Source organism: Oreochromis aureus, linkage group 3 (genome assembly GCF_013358895.1).
Source record: "Oreochromis aureus strain Israel breed Guangdong linkage group 3, ZZ_aureus, whole genome shotgun sequence".
NCBI lineage: Eukaryota > Metazoa > Chordata > Actinopteri > Cichliformes > Cichlidae > Oreochromis > Oreochromis aureus.
In genome coordinates, this window is record NC_052944.1 from 63258076 (window position 1) to 63279078 (window position 21003).

At 39.6% G+C, this 21003-nt stretch overlaps 1 protein-coding gene across 1 annotated transcript; it reads right to left on the reverse strand.

Moving 5' to 3' along the window:
* Positions 1–1618: 1618 nt before the first annotated feature.
* Positions 1619–20761, reverse strand: LOC116330503. Its single transcript, XM_039601559.1, has 20 exons — positions 20624–20761; positions 18635–18811; positions 17739–17928; positions 17473–17664; positions 17061–17288; positions 15494–15635; positions 15298–15424; positions 15072–15216; positions 13611–13658; positions 12991–13190; positions 8876–8929; positions 7718–7894; positions 6820–7009; positions 6555–6746; positions 6188–6394; positions 4455–4596; positions 4259–4385; positions 4036–4177; positions 3668–3715; positions 1619–2069 (listed from the first exon to the last, which is right to left on the reverse strand). The coding sequence occupies exons 1-20, from the start codon at positions 20626–20628 to the stop codon at positions 1857–1859; spliced, it is 2946 nt and encodes a 981-aa protein (XP_039457493.1). The 5' UTR covers positions 20629–20761; the 3' UTR covers positions 1619–1856.
* Between the last annotated feature and the right edge of the window lie 242 nt (positions 20762–21003).

Consider the following 21003-nt stretch of genomic DNA (forward strand, 5'->3'; position numbering starts at 1 on the left):
ATCTTCCATGAATTATGATGCTATTTTCCAGAGAATTGATTAGTCAGTAGGCTGCGATGTTTATAGCTGTTCATTTCACACAACATAAGTTACCATGACGATTTACCCCGGTAAGAAGAAAACCACGTTTAGTACAGAAAACCCTGAAGTGACCTGAATACAGCAAAATCAGTGGTTTGTACTGTATGTTTCATTGCATTGTTATTCCACTTCTTTGTTAGTCAGTGGTTTGTTTGTTTGTCAGGACATTGCGAACCACATTTGCCCAACAAACCCTCCTGACAAATATCGAATTAAAAGTGCCAGCATTTATATGATGTATGTAGATATTTTATAAAAATCCCACAATCATGTGTTTTTGCATTTGACAGTTTAACTGAGCATCAAATGATATGTAAGTTTAGAGTTGTGTGTCACAATGTTATGTATCATGAATCAAGCTATAATGATTGTAGCATCTGTATGTTTGCATGTTTGAGGGGTGATGATGTACAGACTTTTTATGTTTTGCTGTGATTGTTTTAATAAAGATGTTTATATTCTTTTATCTTTTGTCTTAAGTGACTGTTAGAAAGTTAAAAAGGATGTCAAAATTCTAGGGGACAAAAGGGTTTTAAACCTGATTTAGTCATAAGGTCAGTCTGTTTTCTTACCACGTCTGCTCCTCACTCCTGGTGTTCAGTGGCCCATCAAGCCAACCTGTAACTGTCCCAGAGACAGTTCAATAAAGGTGTTTTTATGTTTCTGTGAAGATTCATGTTAATTTTAGTTCATATATTTCTTGAAAAGGGTTAGACATGTATTGAATAAGATAATAAAAAAGTGTAGCATTTATTAGGAACTTGCCTAAAATATGTGATTAAAAAAAATAAAAGTGGCATAAAATATAAAGTGCTGTTTGAGGTACAGTTTGATGGTCTCATGACCAGAGTTTAACTGAGAGCACAACCATGGTGTGTCAGAACTAGCACGAACACAGAGCTACAGATACACCTGAAAGTAATGTTATTCTGCATGTGGTCCAAGAGGCGCACACAGTAATGACTTTTATGTATATTGTATAAAATGTTTATACATGCTTTGACATTGGTAATAAAAGGAGATTTTCAGTATTTTTGCATTTTTGTGTTCAGTGTTGTATATGGATTCATGTTTGTGTTCAATAACACAATAATGATGTGTTTCAGGTTCATGCGTGTTTTTATGGTTAATGTCTTGTATTGGTAAATAGCATGCAGTCAACAGGAGTTATGAATGGGTTACATTTGAAATACTTGCAGAACAAGTCGTTCCATTTATCTTTATAACTGTGTTACTGTACATACTTTGTCCTCTACATTATATTCAATCCAGTCGTTGTAGACTGAGAGAAGAGCAGTGATGGAGAAAGGAAAGGTGAAGATAAAGGAGATGTGCTGCCACCTCCTGGCTGTAGTTGAAAGGTGGACATTTTATTCTCTTATTCTCATAAATTAATCAACATTAATTATATTCTACAAAAAAATGTGTTTAGACTATAAATAGAAAATATTTTCTATAATTTAGATTTTTTTCACTTTTATTTGAGTTTTCCTAACTTTCCTTTTTATTATCAAGGTTAGTTTTTTATGTGTCTCCTCTTGAACTTTGACAGTAAATTATCACCAGCTGTTTTTACCCTCTGATGTCCCCACTTCTAACTCTGTGATATCAGAACATGTCATTTTTTGTTTTTGAATACTGTTCTCTTAAAAATTGTGCAACGCTTAAAAGTTTTTCTCCAAGATATATAAACAAAACAAAAAAATTACATATGCAGTATATTTTGCTACATACAGAGAAGCTGGCAAGCACAAGTGAAGTGAGGCACTCTGGACTTAATCAGAGGATGATCCCTGCAGCTGCAGACGAAGCTCAAACTGAGCAGACAGGTACTCTTCATTGTCCTTGTCACAGTTCAGAGCTTCTTCATAAAACTCAGCAGCTTTCTTGCTGTCGCCCTCAGCTCTGGCCACCTGACCCAGCAGAGCGAGAGCTTCACCATCACCTGGATTCTTTGTCAGACGTCTCTCAGCGATCTGCTTCAGTTTCTGCAGGAAAAAATAGAAGAACAATGAAATATTAATTCATGTTCTAAAGAAGTTGATTCTGTTCATCTGGACGTAGCGTTTTGTGGGAGAAACCTTTCGTCACTCATCCAAGTGACTTCTTCAGTCTCAGCTGACTGCAGGTTTCCCCAAATCTTATAAACAGTACATTTGCATAATGAATGAAACCAACACCACTGAAGGAACAACGGGCTGTTAGTTTCTTGATCATTATTATGAAAATGATTGATGCCTGGAGCTTTCTTTAGGAGCCTTCCAAGCTTTGACAAATTTCCACATTTACTCAGGGCCTTCTTGATGTGCTGTTCTTCTGCCTCCCTGGCCGCTGTGTCAGTGGGGATGGTGTTCGCTCTGTGTTGTAGCGTCCTGATGACACCCAGTTTGTGCTCCAGTGGATGATGGGAGTCAAACCTTAGATACTGATCCATATGCATAGGTTTACGGTACACGTCTGCTTTTAGATGTCCTCCATTACTGATGGAAATCTCACAGTCTAAGAAGGCCAACCTGCCACTTTTCATATCTTCCCCCATAATGACATCTCTCACCTTCTCAACAAAATCCAAGGTGTCCTGGATGATAATGTTTTTGTCATCACTAAGTGATGTGAGTGCCTTCCTCTCCTCCATGGTGATGTTGGATGCTGGGGGCTTTGTATTGCTGAGGCAGGCCCTAAACTTTCGTCTGTAGTTACTCTGCTTCCACATGTGTAATCTTGTTGTTTCGAATTGCTGTTTCTGTGGCTCTGATCAGTTCCACTAGTGGGATTTGTTATGGTGTCACAGCAAAGTTCAACCCTTTTGCAAGGATTTTTCTCTCTACTTGGGTGAGCTGTCTGTCAGACAAATTTTTCACCCACTTGTCCACATCCTCGGTGCAGCATCCTTCACTCATTCAACGGCTGAGGACACTCTCCGTATTTTGCTGGTGTTTACAACTCACAACAAGTAAGTCAAACTTCCTTTGTTGCCTGGTATTAGGCTTTTCATGTTGTGCTAGACGAGCCTTCTAAGTGAACTCTAAAACCCTTTTAAGAGTATTCTCATCTAGAATCATTGTAAGTCTCTGTTGGATCCACGTCTTTGTAGATTTTAGCACATAGATGGTAACATTTGTCTCACCTGTTCATTGAACATTGATAAATGACCATCCGTACAATTCACAGAGCGATGGGGAATGGATGCAATCACGACATTGTAAGATGCTGTGATTGCATCTTACAGCATCTTACAATGCTGTGACTGCAGCTACTCCCCAACTCTCCTGATCATTAGTTGCCTCAAGGTGGTTTGTGCTCAATGACAGAAAAAAGTAAGAGGTGCTCCATCCAAGGTGGGACAGATGCCATCTATCCTAACAAGACGTAGTAAAAGACAGTACTGCTGTATTTTTCAAAAATAAAAACAAAGTTGAAAACAGTCCTCAGGTGCACAAGTAGGTGATATTGAACAAAACATTTAATTCAAGCAAGGTTTTATATTCACAGACTCGGCCTCAGGACATTCTGCTCACACCCCATGAGTTAGTAAAAACACTGAGTTTATATAACACGTAACCTTTGTTATGACTCTAGTGCTCACCTTAACACACTGTTTCCAATTATAATTTTTCAGTGGTATCAGCAGCCCCTGCAGAGAGAAAACAGCAGAAAACTATCATGAAGATAAATCCATCCATACTAAGGTCATGTGGCAGATGTGAGCGGTAACATGTTTCACATTACTGCCCCGACACCTCCACCCTCCAAACATTTTTGTTTTTCGTCTTTCATTGTTCTTCTTCGGTTGAAACGTGGAACATTAGGAGGCAGCTGCATGTCTAACACTGAACATAAGCTGCCTCATCTTGGTATAATTTATCCTCTGATGAATCAGCTAAATGTCACCTTCATTTTCTCTTCAAGGACGATCAGTGAGGACCAATCAGAGTCTGGCACCTAGAAACTTACCTTGGTATAGTGAGCGATGGCTTGAGCCTCATTGCTTTTGTGATAAAGATGAAAGTCACCGTAGCGCTGATGGATAGTCTGACAAAGCGTTTCCTCCAACTCTGGTAACTTCTCCAAGCACTGCTGGAAAGTCTCCTCAGCCCTGAGAAACAAAGAGATGATGAGGAATTTACAGCCAGAGGAAAGAAAGAAGGAAGCCCTGCATCTTTGTTTAGACGGGTACCTACTCAAATCCCCTTCCTCTGCATACAGCAGTGCCAGTTCAGCCCACGCCAGGAAAAAGGATGGTTTTATCTTTACAGCATCTTCAAGGTGACTGATACAAATACGCCTCCACTTACGCACCTCTTCTGTGGAGCATTAAAGGGTGATTTGAGTGGTGTTTATTTAAGGATAACATGCAGTATATTTCTGTGTACCTCTGTTGCTCCAGGGCTTGTGGCATTGTTCAGCAATTTTCTTCTGCTTGTAGCACATAGCCAGCTGGTGGTGAAAGAAAGCTGATTCATCATCCCTTATCAGGCCTCGCTTAAACATATCAATAGCCTCATCCAGTCGATTCTGAAGCACAATTTAAAACACCAATCAGATACAAATATTCAGATCAATTTGAGGTTAAATAAAAGAAAAAAACATTGTTCAAACTCTCTTAACAGCTGTAAATACACTGGAAAAGTGATGAATGTTCAAAGGAAATTCTCTCCTCTGCACACCAGCAACTTATATAAATATATGAAAATCCCCCAGACAAACCCAGACTCCAAGCTCAGAGGTCACAGTCCTTTCAGAGATCATTAACCTGTTGGTGCAAATGATCTTGTTATAGCCTCTGACAGTGGACTCATCTTTGTGCTTGTCCTGCTAGACCCTACGCCATTGACCATATATTTTTTAGAGTGATTAGAGCACGCTGTAGGTATTACAGGTACTGTGCTGCAGTGGTTTGTATGATATGTCTCCAATAGACTCCAATTTGAATTTGTTCATGTAAATGGAGAGTCCTCTTCACACATTTAGGTTAACTATGGTGTTCCACAGGGTTCAGTGCTAGAACCAATTCTGTTTACATTATGCATGCTTCCCTTAGGCAGTATCATTAGAAGACATAGCATACATTCACTGCTATGCTTATGACACACAGCTTTATCGTGGCTCAAGAGTTGGCAGTTCGTCTTGTAATCGGAAGGTTGCCGGTTCGAGCCCCGGCTCAGACAGTCTCGGTCGTTGTGTCCTTGGGGAAGACACTTCACCCGTTGCCTACTGGTGGTGGTCAGAGGGCCGGGTGGCGCCAGTGTCCGGCAGCCTGGACTCTGTCAGTGCGCCCCAGGGCAGCTGTGGCTACAATGTAGCTTGCCATCATCAGTGTGTGTGAATGGGTGGATGACTGAATGTGTAAAGCGCATTGGGGTCCTTAGGGACTAGTAAAGCGCTATACAAATACAGGCCATTTACCATATTATCTATCCATGAAGCCAGATAACACACACCAATTAGTTAAACTGCAGGAATGTCTTAAAGATATAAAGCTCTTGTTGGTCTTCAGACAACAATTCTGACAGCTAAAGAATCAAGGGGAGGGACAGGCAAAAAAAAAAGATATAAAGCTCTTGATGACCTCTTAACTTCCGCTTCTAATGTAAGATAAAAATGAGGTTATTTTACTTGGTCCTAAAATTCTTAGAAATATAATTCTAACCAGATACGTACTCTGGATGCCATTACCTTGGCCTCCAGTAACACTGTGAGGTATCTTTTTTGACCAGAATATGTCTTTCAATGCACATATTAGACAAAGTTATAGATATTTGTTCAATATCTCTAAAATGAGAAATATCCTGTCTCAGAGTTACTTCCAGGCTGGAAGTAATAAATTATTATCAGGATGTCCTAAAAACTGAAAAGTCTTCAGCTAATCCAAAATGCTGCAGCAAGAGTACTGACAGGGACTAGAAAGAGAGAGCATATTTCTCCTGTTTTGGCTTCCCTTCATTGGCTTCCTGTTAAACCCAGAATTGAATTCAAAATCCTCCTTCAAAAACTGAGAAGGAGTCTCTGGAGATGGTTTTCTTCACTTTTGTTTGGTCTACTGCTACTAAGCCAAAGACCCAGTAAGCAGAAGTAAGCATTTATAAAGCCAAGGCTGCAGACTTACCCGATTACGAAAGTATTTCCCTGAGTGGCGGATGACATGAGGGTTGTCAGGATCATTTTCTAGAGCCATCTCCACCAAACCATCAGCCTCTTGATATTTCTTATAGGCCACCAGCTTCACGGCCAGCATACACTGCAGAGCAGCGTTATTTGGGTTGATCTGCAACGCAAGGCGAAGCTGTTCGGTGGCCTGGGATTCCTCACCTTCCTGTAAATTTTCAAAAAACCACTGCAGACGACAAACTGATTAGTTTACAGGTTTTATCGCCACTGACAGAGCCCTAAAGTTTTCTCTCATCATTTGGTGCTGTCTTACGGAATATACCCATATAAGCTAATGCACTCTTCATTCTTATCATAAAACTGACCTGTTCTCTGCAAAAGAGGGCGATGGCATAGCCGGCGTTCCACTCAATGTCACGAGTCTTTACCTCAAGTGCTTTACGAAAACACTCGATGGCTTTGGAGAGAGAAGACCATGAAAATTTGAAATAGGTCCAGGCTTGTTCTCCGTAGACCTCTGGAAGGAGAATTCCTGATGAACCAGTGGGATACTTCACCTGCAGAGAGAGAAGGAAGCGTCAGAGGTTCAACAGCAGTGATCATAACATTTGATCTGATTGGTGTACATACCAGTATGTCCTCGACTCTCTGACAGTAGCTTTGTGACTGTTCAGAGTCTCCATCATGGTATTTCAGCCAGGCCATGTCTCCATATGTCACAATGAGTCGCCTCTCACTTTCATCACCGTATCTCTCCCTAATGGTCTCCTCTGATTGGTTTAAAAGTTTCAGCGCTTCCTCTCGTTGACCCTGAAGATACCTGAGGACCAACAGGTCATCAACAGCTGTTCCACATCTGGTATTTAACTATTTAACTAAGGTTTTTATCTGAGGTTCTTGACTCCAGGGTTAGATAATTACTGCATTTTCACCAGAAAAACAAGAGTCCAAAAGAGCTTCAGGAGGCAGATTAATTTTTCAGATAGTGCCAGCTTCATAAAGAATGAGAAACTCTAGTCCAAAACTCCAATAATTTTTCTCTTCATATTCTATGTTTCTATTAAAGTAGAAATAATGAGCTAAATATAAAACAAGCTAAAGTTTTCTCTGCTAGCTGTAGCTTTGTTATGCCACATGAATCTGGTGATGGCTCACAGTCATGCAGACAAATCTACTCCAGACATAACCTTTTACATGAAATCATTTAAAATTAGTCAGTGTTAGCAGCAGGAACACTGCTGGTAGGTAACATTAGCAGAAGAAAGACAGCTCAGGGTTGGATCTGATCCTGAAAACAAAACTATCTCTCTATCATTCAAATATAAATCCTGCTGATGCTGACCACAGTTTCCTTTGACGGTCAAACTTCTCTTTGGTCAAACGGACATCAGTGGAAAAAACTTTCTTCTGGCTAATGTTAGCTCTTCTCTTCTGTAGCAGAGTCCCAGAAATAAAAGTGTTGAGATTTAAATGAGCAGAATAAATCCACTTTAGCTTTTCTTTCATCAGACAGCTCCAGAAACTGTACCTGCAATAAGCCAAGAGGCTGTAGAAGCAACTCCCTCCCTCACACTGACTCCGATGAAAATCTATGTCGATCTTTAGTCGGGTGATCAGTTTTTCCAGGTCCACGTCCAGCTTCGGATCCCAGGTGAAGTGACACTGCAACTGCTGCAGCCTGCTGCGCACAGCGCTGCTATCTTCACTGTAAGAGAGTCACAAAGAAACAGCTGTGAGGACCATCAGAGGGAGAGCATCAAACCTGGACTGGCTGAACCGAGGCTCACTCAGACCTCTGACACACCTGAGGATCCTGTTTCTACGACCAGCACATGTCAGACCTCCCAGCTCCTCTACTTATCTCTTACCTCTCCCTCATCACAGCTGAGCTTGACACTCAGCCTGTGTTAAAAATGTGTTGATAGTCAGAGGGCTAAACCAGAAGTAGTAAGTAGATCAACTTTAATCTTAATCAAAGGTAAATAAAGATATAAGTTTGATCAATAACTTAGCAGCGAGATGTAGTCTGAGTAGTGAGAATGTCTAGTTGAGAAGACAATGACAACGCTTATAATGATAATGCGTCTCTAACTCGTCATTATACTTTTGAACAAGAATAATAGTCTGATTCATGTCTGAATTTGTTACTGATCAGAAAATAATCTGTAAATATAAACACATATAATGTGTCTTTGTGTGTGTGTGTGTGTGTGTGTGTGTGTGTGTGTGTGAGAGAGAGAGAGAGATAGAGAGAGAGAGAGAGAGAGATAACTGACCATATTAATGTGGTTGTAAAAACAGTGATGTCATATACAGTATCAGTTAATCAAACATTAACATTTCTAAAATGAAACCAACGAGCAGCTCATTATAAAAACATATTTTTGTTTTTCTCTTTTAAATATTTATCATTACTCATTAATAAGACAAAAGTATTTCTTATTTGATTTATCAATTAAATAACTCATAGAATATTTGATTACTAAAATAATTTTATAATCTCCAGTTTCTCCTCTTTCTGATATCAGTCACCTCTTACATGCACAGGTCCACAGACTCTGGACTGTGTTATTTTGTATCCTCCTGAGCGCCAGGTAAACTAAATTATTGCTGGATTTAAAGTGCACTCACGTGGTTCACTTCATGATAAATGATGGATTAATAATCAGAGATTTGGCAGACTTACCTCATGTTGGAGCAAACAGAGACCTTCTCCTCCTCAGACACAGCAAACTGATGACTGAACACGAAGAGTTTGTGAACTCATCTGTGAAGCTGTCACCTCAGTTACACAAACCACACACATCCCCACCTTTTCTCGTGGTGCTTTCAGGGTCCCGCTGGAAACAGGTGAAAGGGAGAATTCATCTGCTCATGTCTCAGGTCGCCCATCCTCTCCTCTCGTGAATTTAATGGCCATACATATAAACTATATCAGGAGACGAGACGCACATATTTGAGACAGGAAAGCCTTCCGAAGAGAAGGCTGGGCTTTCTATTTCACCTGACCTCAGGAGGGGTCTTTGAAAGCAGCACAAGGGGACGTTTAGTTTCGCTTCTGCATCTCAGCTGAGAGTCTCCAAAGATCACTGATCAGCCATTGGTCTGTAAATAACTGATCTGAGTTCAGGGTTTCTCACTGATCGGTTGGCACATAATCGCTTCGTCATCTTCATCGGTGTGTACACTGAGGGGCTGTTCCTTATAACATGACATGTAACATGACATGAGTCCACATTAGCTTCATAGCAACTTTCTGGTTTCTAAAAACCACCACAAATAACACAGACACTACTACTAACAGAGGTGGCAAAAGTAAAGACATTCTGTAGTTCAGTAGAAGTACAAATATTAGTGTTAAAAACACTCAAGTAAAAGCTGAAGTATGGATTCAACTTCTTACTCAAGTGAAAATAGTTTTAGGAAAGGTAAAAAAGGGGGTCCAGGAGTTCCAAAATGATTGAATTAAATAAGACGTAATTAATTGAAATTTTAATTAATTAATGAAATAAATAGATAAACAATTAAATGCTGATTCATTTTATTGAAAACATGCAATAAATTATTTATTTCCAGTTTTAATTAATTACATAGACATTTAATTAATTAATTAATTAATTATACATTTAATTGATTATTTAATTTATTTTGGATTCCTGGCCCTGCTGCTGTGTTCATAAATGCATTGGATCAGCCTCACCAATCAAAGTTAGAGGGCAGCCACTCGATTGTCATAATTTATTCTAGCTTTATTATTTATTTTTATTTCAGGTTATTACAGTCAGAACGGACAGGAGTCGGGATGGGAAAGAGAAATAAGAAGAAAAGAAAAGTTGGCAGTAAATTAAACAGAAGAAGAGAGAAAGAACAACAGAAGGACGAGAGATAGAGAGAAAAGACAGTAAAAATCTGCTTCATCCACTGCTGAAAAAACAAACAAGCAAAAAGAAAAGAGCACAGCAGGAAAACTACAGCAACAAACAACAAACAGCACAGGTAAGAGTAAATAATAAATACTAAATCTCACTGAGTAGCACACAAAACCGACAACGCATGATATGTTTAGAGGCAGCAGCCAACCAATGTGTGTGTCTGTGAGTATCTGCTTGTACACCTGTGTGTGAGAGAGTATTTATAAGGTTTCTCCATGTAAGCATCTGATAGTAGGTGTGGGGAGTCATAGCCCTGCCCACCAGGGGCATGAAGCAGGCATGGGGGAGCTCCGGAGGCCCACAGAGCACGAGAGCCCAAGGAGGACGACCAGAGGGGCACCATCCTCCTGGAAAGAGCTGAGGAGAGCTGCTCCACCCCAATGGCAAACAGAGAACTATACCCTATACCTCTCTCCACCCACTCATATGTGGTGTTGCTGGTTGGTGTTGTTCTGAGTGCATTTAGAACACGGGAGGGGCATGGTGCTTTGTACCAGAGAGCAGCGGGTGTCAGCACGGCCCCTCCTGAGAACCCTCAATGTCCACCCAGTGGGCGGGGTCAATGCTGCTTGAGCAGAAACCATTGCTGTGGCCTGGCACCATCACTAACATGTCCACACGTTGTTAACTTTTGTGTTTTCTTTATTTTTCAGAGTGTTTGAAGAGTGACACAGAGAGAAAAATAAAACCTCTGAATACAAGTACAAGTATGATGTGTAGCCATTGTTTTGTTAGTATAGCCTGTATAATAATATCAGCATAGAAAAACAAAAAGAGAAAGAGGAGCATTGTGTAGAGTGACTTTACAGCTGTGAGTGAAAAGTAAAAGTCTCAGTAATTTTGTGGTTATTAGAATGTTGTTCTTGCTTGTGTTCAGTGTTGTATATGGATTCCTGTTTGTGTACAATAGCACAATAATGATGTGTTGCAGGTTTCTGTGTGTTTTTAAGCCTAATATCTTTACTTTTATTGGTAAATAGCCTGCAGTCAACAGGAGTTATGAAGGGCTGACATATAAAAGACTTGCAGAACAAGTCGTTCCATTTATCTTTATGGCTGTGTCACTGTACACACTCTGTCCTCTACATTATAATCAATCCAGTCCTTGTAGACTGAGATAAGAGCAGTGGTACATGTAGTAGAAAGTGAGGATAAAGGAGATGTGCTGCCACCTCCTGGCTGCAGTTGAAATGTGGACATTTTATTCTCTTATTCTCATAAATTAATCAACATTAATTATATTCTACAGCAAAAGCATGTTTAGAATATAAAAAGAAAGTGTTGTCTATTAATTTCTACACTTAAACTTTAATTTGAGTTTTCCTAACGTTCCTTTTTCTTATGTGCATCCTCTTGAACTTTAACAGTAAATTATCACCAGCTGTTTTTACCCCCTGATGTGCCCAGTTCTACCTGTGTGATATCAGACCATGTCGTTTTTGTTTTTTAAATACAGTTTTATTAAAAACTGTGCAACACTTGGTATTTTAACCAAAAACAAATCCAAGATATTTAACCAAAAAAATAAAAATAACGTGCATTATCTTTTACTGCATATAGAGGTGAAGGCAAGCACAAGTGAAGTGAGGCACATTTCCTGTTGGTCAGTAAACAGTCAGCAGCTGCATTATATGGAGTTCACCTTGATTCTCTTCATAACACGTTAAGTCTTCTTAAAGAGGAAATTCTTTGTTTGGTGTAACAGAACCACAAATGTTTCACTCCATATTTAACTTCTTCCATTTTATTTCCTTTCCTGTCTTATCTGTGTTTCCACATTCCACTGAAAGTGGCTAACCTTTGACTGAAAGTGAAGGAGTCATGCTGACAGAGGACGGTAGGAAGAGTTGGGAACACTTTTCCTCCGGATAAAAACCAGGCACGAATAAAAGTTTGGCAGTCAGGACTTTGAATGGAAATCTGTGCCAACTACAAATTTATCCAGATGATACATGGACACAGCAACAGGGTCAAAGTGGTTCAGCTCAAACTGAAGAGCAGAAAAACAATCAAAAGATAATATGAATAGTCTAAAGTAGAAATGTTGGAGAAGTTCAACCAGCCCCTAACAGCACACTGAATGAGCACCAGCTGATCATGTTTTAGATATCATGAACTTTATTTTAAATTCTTTAAATCTAACATCAGTTATAAGGTTCACACAGACAACTCACTGTCTGTTATACTGACATGTTTTTAATTAAATCTGTAGCTCAAAATCACAGCAGAATCCACAACTTTACAGCTCCACACATCATCCAAAACTCCCCAGAAATTTGTTCTGTGATCATATAAACATATCAAAGTTGCACCATGGGAAAATACCGATTACTGCCATTTTTTTAATCAGTAGGAGGAAAACTGTGTGAGGGAGTAATATGCATAAACTAAGTATTTCACTAAGTATTTCTACATCATTATTTCCAACGTCTTGTATTTAATGAAGTGAGAATTCATCAGAAATTATGCCAAATAAACTCAAAATGTCTCTACTTCTTTCTCACTTTAAGGGAAAATATCTTAAAACAAGAGCAACTGAGCAAGAATTTTATTAAAGGACCAAGACAAAGCATTTACACTACATGAATTAAAGCATATATACAACAACCTTTATTTAAGCACTGATCACATGAAACTACAAAAGAAGAAAGAAATACTAATTTAAATGTCTTGTAAGATTGTAAGAGTTAGTTATGTGATATCAGAACCTGTCATTTTTTGTTTTTGAATACTGTTCTCTTAAAAATTGTGCAACACTTAATATTTTTTCTCCAAGATATATAAACTAAACAAAAAATGTACATATGCAGTATCTTTTACTACATACAAAGAAGCTGTCAAGCACAACTGAAGTGAGGCACTCTGGACTTAATCAGAGGATGATCCCTGCAGCTCGCACAGAGCAGACAGGTACTCTTCATTGTCTTTGTCATAGTTCAGAGCTTCTTCATAAAACTCAGCAGCTTTCTTGTTGTCGTCCTCAGCTCTGGCCACCTGACCCAGCAGAGCGAGAGCTTCACCATCACCACGATTCTTTGCCAGACGTCTCTCAGCGATCTGCTTCAGTCTCTGCAGGAAAAATAAAGGTACAATGAAATATAAATTTCTGTTCCAAAGAAGTAGATTCTGTTCATCTGGACGTAACGTTTTCAGTGGGAGAAAACATTACAGCCTTTATGCTTTAATTTTTTTTTAAAAAAAAAGATGTTTTACAATTTTACAAGATTTTTAGAAATGACAGGTGCACCATCCAAAGTGGGACTGATGCCACAGCTCCTCACATGACCTAGTGAAAGACAGTACCACTGGCAGTCACCAGTAGTTTTTAAGTTGAAGTTGAAAACAGTCTTCAGGAGCACAAGTAGGTGGTATTGAACAAATCATTTAAATCAAGCGAGCTTTGATATGAGGTTTTGCTCACACCCCATGAGTTAGTAACAACATTGAGTTTATATAACACAGAATCTTTGTTATGTCTCTGGTGCTCACCTGAGCACACTGTCTCCACTCATATTTCTTCAGTGGTATCAGCAGCCCCTGCAGAGAGAAAACAGCAGAAAACTATCAGGAAGATAAATCCATCCAAACCAAGGTCATGTGGTAGATGTGAGCGGTGAAATGTTTCACATTACTGCCCCGACACCTCCACCCTCCAAACAAGGCCTGTTAGCTTATCTTCCCTCATTGTTATTCTTGGGTTGAAACTAGAGATGGCACGATACCTCTTTTTTATGTCCGATACCGATATCATAAATTTGAAAATCTGCTGAAACCGATATGAATCCGATATTGTCTATTTTAAAATCAATAAAAATTTTTTTTATATTTGCTGCATTTTGTATAAGTTCATACTCATGTTTAAAAAGCCAAAACAACAAAGCTATTCTATTGTACTTGGATGCAAAAAACACTGCACCCAAAATACTTCAGTTCAGCAATACTGATCTTTTTACTTAAACTTTTAGCAGAACTTTAAAGTATTTAAAGTAATATTGAAAAGTAATATAAAATGCAATTCTATGTAGATTTCAACAACTCTTTGGTTCTGAAAAAAAGAAGTGCAATATCAGCACAAAATAACGTTTATATTCAACAAATTAAGAAGAAAAAGAGGTTGTAGAATGGACCCTTTTATACTTAAAGCTGAACAGAAACAGACATCCAGAGTGGAAAGCAGTACAAATCAATGCAAACATGGCTTCATGACTCTCATCTTTTATCAAGATGGATGTTAGTGTGAGCTGTTTCTATCACATTTACCTGAGATTTAATTTTGTGCAATTTCTATACAAAACTTAACATGTATGAAAAAAAGAGTTTTCATTGTTTTGTTGTTGTTGTTTTTCTTTCGAACCACAGAACTGTTTAGCCTGCAACACAGTTCTTTTCAAAGTAAAACTCAGGTCTATCCATTGACTTAGCAATGACAGATGTCCCAGCTTCATATATCGGTTGATAAGCTTAATGTAGGAATGCATTGCAAGCATTCAGAGATTAACTTACACACTTGCTTTATTTTTCTGGGATAGCTTGCTTGGAGACCTGGTTTGTCAGCACGTAACGAGGCTCCAAATGCTTTCAGTGTGAAGTGACTCCAGACTGCTGACAGGTCTTGTACACAACAGTCACTCTGTCACGTGACGCAAACTGCTCCAACATGATAAGGGGACCACCTGGGTTACACCATGTCACAAGTTTTGTGAGGTGCTTTTGTGATATTTAATGGATTGGGTTACATTTTTAATTTCTACCCAATATCCGGTCCAGTAATTTAGGTCAGCATCGCATTAATACCAATACTGTATTTTGTGTCGGTCCATCCTTAGATGAACCATGGAACATTAAGTTCTATGTCTAACACATGCAGCTGCCTCACTTTGGTATAATTTACGCTTTCATACATTTTTTCGTCAGTGAGGACCAATCAGAGTCTGGCACCCTGAAACTTACCTTGGTATAGTGAGCGATGGCTTGAGCCTCATTTTCTTTGTGATAATGAAGAAAGTCACCGTAGTACTGATGGATAATCTGACAAACCCTTTTCTCCTTCAACTCTGGTAACTTCTCCAAGCAGTGCTTGAAAGTCTTCTCAGCCCTGAGAAACAACAAGATGTTTAGGAATTTACAGCCAAAGGAAATAAACGAGGAAATCGTGCAGCTTTGTTTAGACAAGCACCTGCTCAAATCCTCTTCCTCTGCGTACAACAGTGCCAGTTCAGCCCACGCTCGGACAAAGGATGGTTTCATCTCCACAGTGTCTTCAAGGTGACTGATACAGCAACACCTCCACTTACCAACCTCTTCTGTGGAGCATTAAAGGGTGATTTGAGTTGCGTTGATTAAAGGATAACATGCAGTATATTTCTGTGTACCTCTGTTGCTGCAGGGCCCGCGGTGCTCTTCAGCAATTTTCTTCTGCTTGTAGCACATAGCCAGCTGGTAGGTGAAGGAAGGTACTTGATCGCCCCTTTTCAGTCCTTTCTTAATCACATCAATAGCCTCATCCAGTCGATTCTGGAACAGATTTAAAAACACCAGTCAGATACAAATATATAAGGAGAGAGGCTAAGCCTACGCTTGAAGCCACTGAGGTGTTTGTTGGTGGAGTGATGTGATGTCACTGGTATAAATGAACTTGTTAAACTTGCTAGAGTCCAATAACTCCATCTTGTCCTTTAGAATCTTTGTTCCAAAGCCATACTTGTCCCGAAATTTCATCTTGAAAATTGATGACTATGTCAAGGTTAAAAACTTGGGCGTGTGGTTCTACATGCTCTCCTTCGAGTCCCATGTAAAAGAGACAACAAAGACTTCTTTTTATCATTTAAGGAACATACCCAAAATCAGACAACATTTATCAAGCAACACTGCAGAGGTCCATCTCCATGCATTTGTGTCTTCATGTATCGATTATTGTAACGCTCTCCTTTCTGGGCTACCAAAGAAAGGTTTTAGAGGTTTACAGATGGTGCAAAATGCAGCTCGGGTCCTCTACCAGAGGCCTGGGAGCTTGAGGGTCCTGCGCAGTATCTTAGCTGTTCCTAGGACTGCGCTCTTCTGGACAGAGATCTCTGATGTTGTTTCTGGGATCTGCTGGAGCCACAGCGTAAAATGTTGACGATTTGTCACCTAGCGTAAAATATTACGCTTAACCCTTTGACTGCCTCACCAAGAAAAATACAATGAAAGAATTATTTGTCCATATTTTCTAATACTTTAGGTCAATAATGATCACAATGAAACAAACAAATGTATATGCTCAACCAAATGGTTGAGCAGGCAGTCAAATTAAGGAGTGAGAACGTGTTGTTCTGGGGCATCTTTACACAGCCTGCACCTGGGGTCTTGCCTTGTGTGATAGACCCCAGCTCACTAAAACTCTTTAAATTTGGGGCACATTTTCCTGTGTGATTAAATGTGATTAATCAAGATTAATTAAGCACAAAGCCTCTAATTAGTTAGATTAATTTTTTTAATTGAGTCCCACCCTGCCCATCAGACTACTCAAAATGGAAAGCAGTGCCCTACCTGCACTGTGTATAGCAGGGGTGGGCAATTCCAGGCCCCGAGGGCCGGTGTCCCTGCAGGTTTTAGATCTCACCTTGGGTCAACACACCTGAATCACATGATTAGTTCGTTACCAGGCCTCTGGAGAACATCAGGACATGTTGAGGAGATAATTTAGCCATTTAAATCAGCTGTGTTGGTTCAAGGACACATGTAAAACCTGCAGGGACACCGGCCCTCGGTGCCCACCCCTGGTGTATAGTGTAGTAGAGCACTGCTGGCTTCAACTGAGGATATTGTTGGGTGGTGGAAGTAATACTTTGAGGAGCTCCTTAATTCAACTGACACACCTTCAGTACAGGAAACAGAGTCCGGGGCCCAAGACCCAGTAAGCAGCAGTAAGAATTAATAACACCAAGGTTGCAGACTTACCTGATTAAGTAAGTAATTTCCTGAGTGGCGAATGACATGAGGGTTATAAGGATCATTTTCTAGTGCTTTCTTCACCAAACCGTCAGCCTCTTCGTATTTCTTATAGGTCACCAGCTTCACAGCCAGCATGCACTGCAGAGCAGCGTTATTTGGGTTGATTTTCAATGCAAAGCGAAGCTGTTTGGTGGCCTGGGATTCCTCATCTTCCTGTTTGTTTTCTGCAAACCACTGCAGATGAGAAACTGGTTAGTCTACAGTTTATTTCGCTCGAATAAAAACAATTAGTCATTGAAACTTCTAAAAATCACACTGACACTGAAGTAACCAATGTCACTGAAGGAGCCTTAAGTTTATCATTTGGTGCTGTCTAGAGAAATATCCGAATACTCTTCATTTTTATCATAAAACTGACCTGTTCTCTGCAAAAGAGAGCGATGGCGTAGCCGGCGTTCCACTCAATGTCACGAGTCTTTACCTCAAGTGCTTTACGAAAACAGTCGATGGCGTCTGAGAGAAAAGACCTCGACATCTTAAAATAGGTCCAGGCTTGTTCTCCGTAGACCTCTGGAATGAAACTTCCTGATGAACCAGTGGAATACTTCACCTGCAGAGAGAGAAGGAAGCGTCAGAGGTTCAACAGCAGTTATCTATAACATTTGATCTGATTGGTGTACATACCAGTATGTCCTCGACTCTCTGACAGTAGCTTTTTGACTGTGCAAAGTCTCCATCATGGTATTTCAGCCAGGCCATGTCTCCATACGTCACAATGAGCCGCCTCTCACTCTCATCACCATGACGCTCCCTGATGGTCTTCTCTGATTGGTTTAAAAGTGACAGCGCTTCCTCTTGTTGATCCTGAAGATGCCTGAGGACCAACAGGTCATCAACAGATGTTCCACATCTGGTGTTTACAACACCTGACAAGAAACTGATCTGAGAGTTCAACAAACACCTTGTTGGTAGTTTGATTCATTAAGGTTTTTATCTGAGGTTCTTGACTCCAGGGCAGATAATTACTGCATTTCCACCAGAAAAACAAGAGTCCAAACAAGCTTCAGGAAACAGATTTATATCAAGATTCTTAAGGAATCAGAAACTTTAGTCCAACACTCAAATAATGTTTCTCTTCATATTACATGTTTGTATTAAGGTTGAAATAATGAGGTAAACTTAAAGCAAGCTGATGTTTTTCTTCTAGCTGTAGCTTTGCTATGCTGCATAAATCTGGTGATGGCTCATTCATATTGTTAACTTATGAAGTGAGTTGAAAATGAGCCAGCCATATCTACTCCCAACAAAATATTGGAATGTGAAATTAAATTCATTTGTGTTAGCAGCAGGAACACTGCTGGTAGGTAACATTAGCAGAAGAAACACAACTCAGGTTTGGATCTGATCCTGAAAACAAAACAATCTCTCTATCATTCAAATATAAATCCTGCTGGAAAGTCTGGCTAATGTTAGCTCTTCTCTTCTGTAGCAGAGTCCCAGAAATAAAAGTGTTGAGATTTGAATGAGCAGAATAAATCCACTTTAGCTTTTCTTTCATCAGACAGCTACAGAAACTGTACCTCAAATAAGCCAAAAGGCTGTAGGTGCAACTCTCTCCCTCATGGTGACTCTGATGAAAATCAATGTCAATCTGTAGTCGGTGGCTCAGGGTTTCCAGGTCCACGTCCAGCTTCAGATCCCAGGTGAAGTGACACTGCAACTGCTCCAGCCTGCTGAGCAGAGCGCTGCTATCTTCACTGTAAGAGAGTCACAAAGATCAATCAGTGAAATCAGTCATGTGGTTTGAATCTCACACTGAGGAACCAGAAGAAACCTTATATATGGAGTGAGACACAAACACAGAGTTTGTGTTAGGGGAGAGCTATTGTTGTGCCACGCAGGTTTGTACTTGTGGAATATTTTTGATATTGTTCTGTAAAATATTTTTGGGATATGAGACCACACAATTTGTTCTCGTTTAACTCAACTGAGCACATGCCAGTGTTAAGATTGTAGTTATCAATGTAAGATGCATCAGTTGCCCGTGTTTTTTCAGTTACCAGTGCTCATGATCTGGAATTAATATTGTTGAAGAGGTGAGCACTGAAGAAGGTAAGCAGGAACATGGACTTGTGCGTACATGATAGGTAGTTGTCAGCAAACAGGGCTTAATTGTGTGGATTTTGAGACCCAAGGATCGATGTGCACATGATGCACATCTCAACATTGCAGTGATGTTGAAGGTTGGGACGTTTAGGCTGGTAGTAGAATGAATGAAGTGCACCAAGCAGCACTAAGTGTGCAGCACTCTGTGCACTCCTCAGTGCAGTGCCATGCATTGCTCTCCAGGAACTGAGACTGTTTGCTTGACACAGTTCAGTCACTGTACCGAGACTCTATGCATGATTGTGAAACTGCACAAGAACTGAAGGGTGAGAGTCCTGAGGTTAAAGAGTTAGTGCAACCTCTGACAAGTAACAAGGGAGTTGCCTCATCCTCTCAGAAGTGTACCGTCCACTTTTATAGTTGAGCTGAATAATAATAATAAAGGCTAATTAGGCAAAGAAAGGATAAACCTGATTAAGGTTTCTTTTGGCCCAATATGCAGAGAGACTTGGAATATTTTCTAATAAACAACTGTGAGAGCCTCATGAAGTGAAAGGCTTCTTGCATCTGTCACAGCTGAGCTTGACACTCAGCCTTATGTGTTAAAAATGTGTGGATGGTCAGAGTGCTAAACCAGAGATCAGTGTAGAAAGTAGATCAAATTTAATCTTAATCAAAGGTAAATAAAGATATAAGCCTGATCAATAGATTAGCAGAAACATGTAGACTGAGTAGTGACAATGTTTATTCTGATGTTTAGATTTTGTGTGTGAAGACATAAATGATCCATCATCAACCTTTTTATTCATGTCTGAGTTTGAGAAGATAACGATGGGTGTCTCTAACTCGTCATTATACTTTTGAACAATAATAATAGTCTGATTCATGTGTGAATTTACTGAATAGTTAAATATGCTCAATAATGATCAGAACATTATCTGTAAACACATATAATGTGAATGTCTCTCTCTCACACGCTCTCTCTGTGTGTGATAACAGACCATATTAATGTGGCTGTAAAAACAGTGATGTCATATAATCAAACATTAACATTTCAAAAATATGAAACCAACGAGCATCTCATTATAATAAACACATTTTTATTTTTCTCTTTTAAATGTTTATTATAAATATTTATTACTCATTAATAAGACAAACGTATTTCTTATTTGATTTATCAATTAAATAACTGATAGAATATTTGATTAAAAAAATAATTGATTGTTGCAGCACAAGTTATTATTTTCACATACAAGGTTTATAATTTGTTAATGCCCACTTTCTCCTCTTCCTCTGATATCAGTCCCCTGTTACATGCACAGGTAGACGGACTGTGTTACTTTGTATCTCTCTGCGTGCACCTGAGCGCCAGGTAAGCTAAATTACTGCTGCATTTAAAGTCCATCAGGTGGTTCAATTTGTGATAAATGATCGATTATTGATCAGAGGTTTGGCAAACTGACCTCATGTTGGAGCAAACAGAGACCTTCTCCTCCTTAGACACAGCAAACTGATGACTGAACACGAAGAGTTCGTGGACCGATCTGTGAAGCTGTCACCTTTGTCACACAAACCACACACACTTCTCGTGGTGCCTTCAGGGCCTCGCTGAAAACAGGTAAAAGTGAGAATTCATCTGCTGGTGGCTCAGATCGCTCATCCTCTCCTCTCCTGTCCTCTCGAGAACTTAATAGCCATAAATATAAACTATGTTAGGAGACGGAAGGCACACATTTCAGAAAGGAGGAAAGCTTTCCGACGAGAAGTCTGGGCTTTCTGTTTCATATGAGAGGTACATGAAGGCACCACAAAGGGACGTTAGGTTTCGTTTCTGCATTTCAGC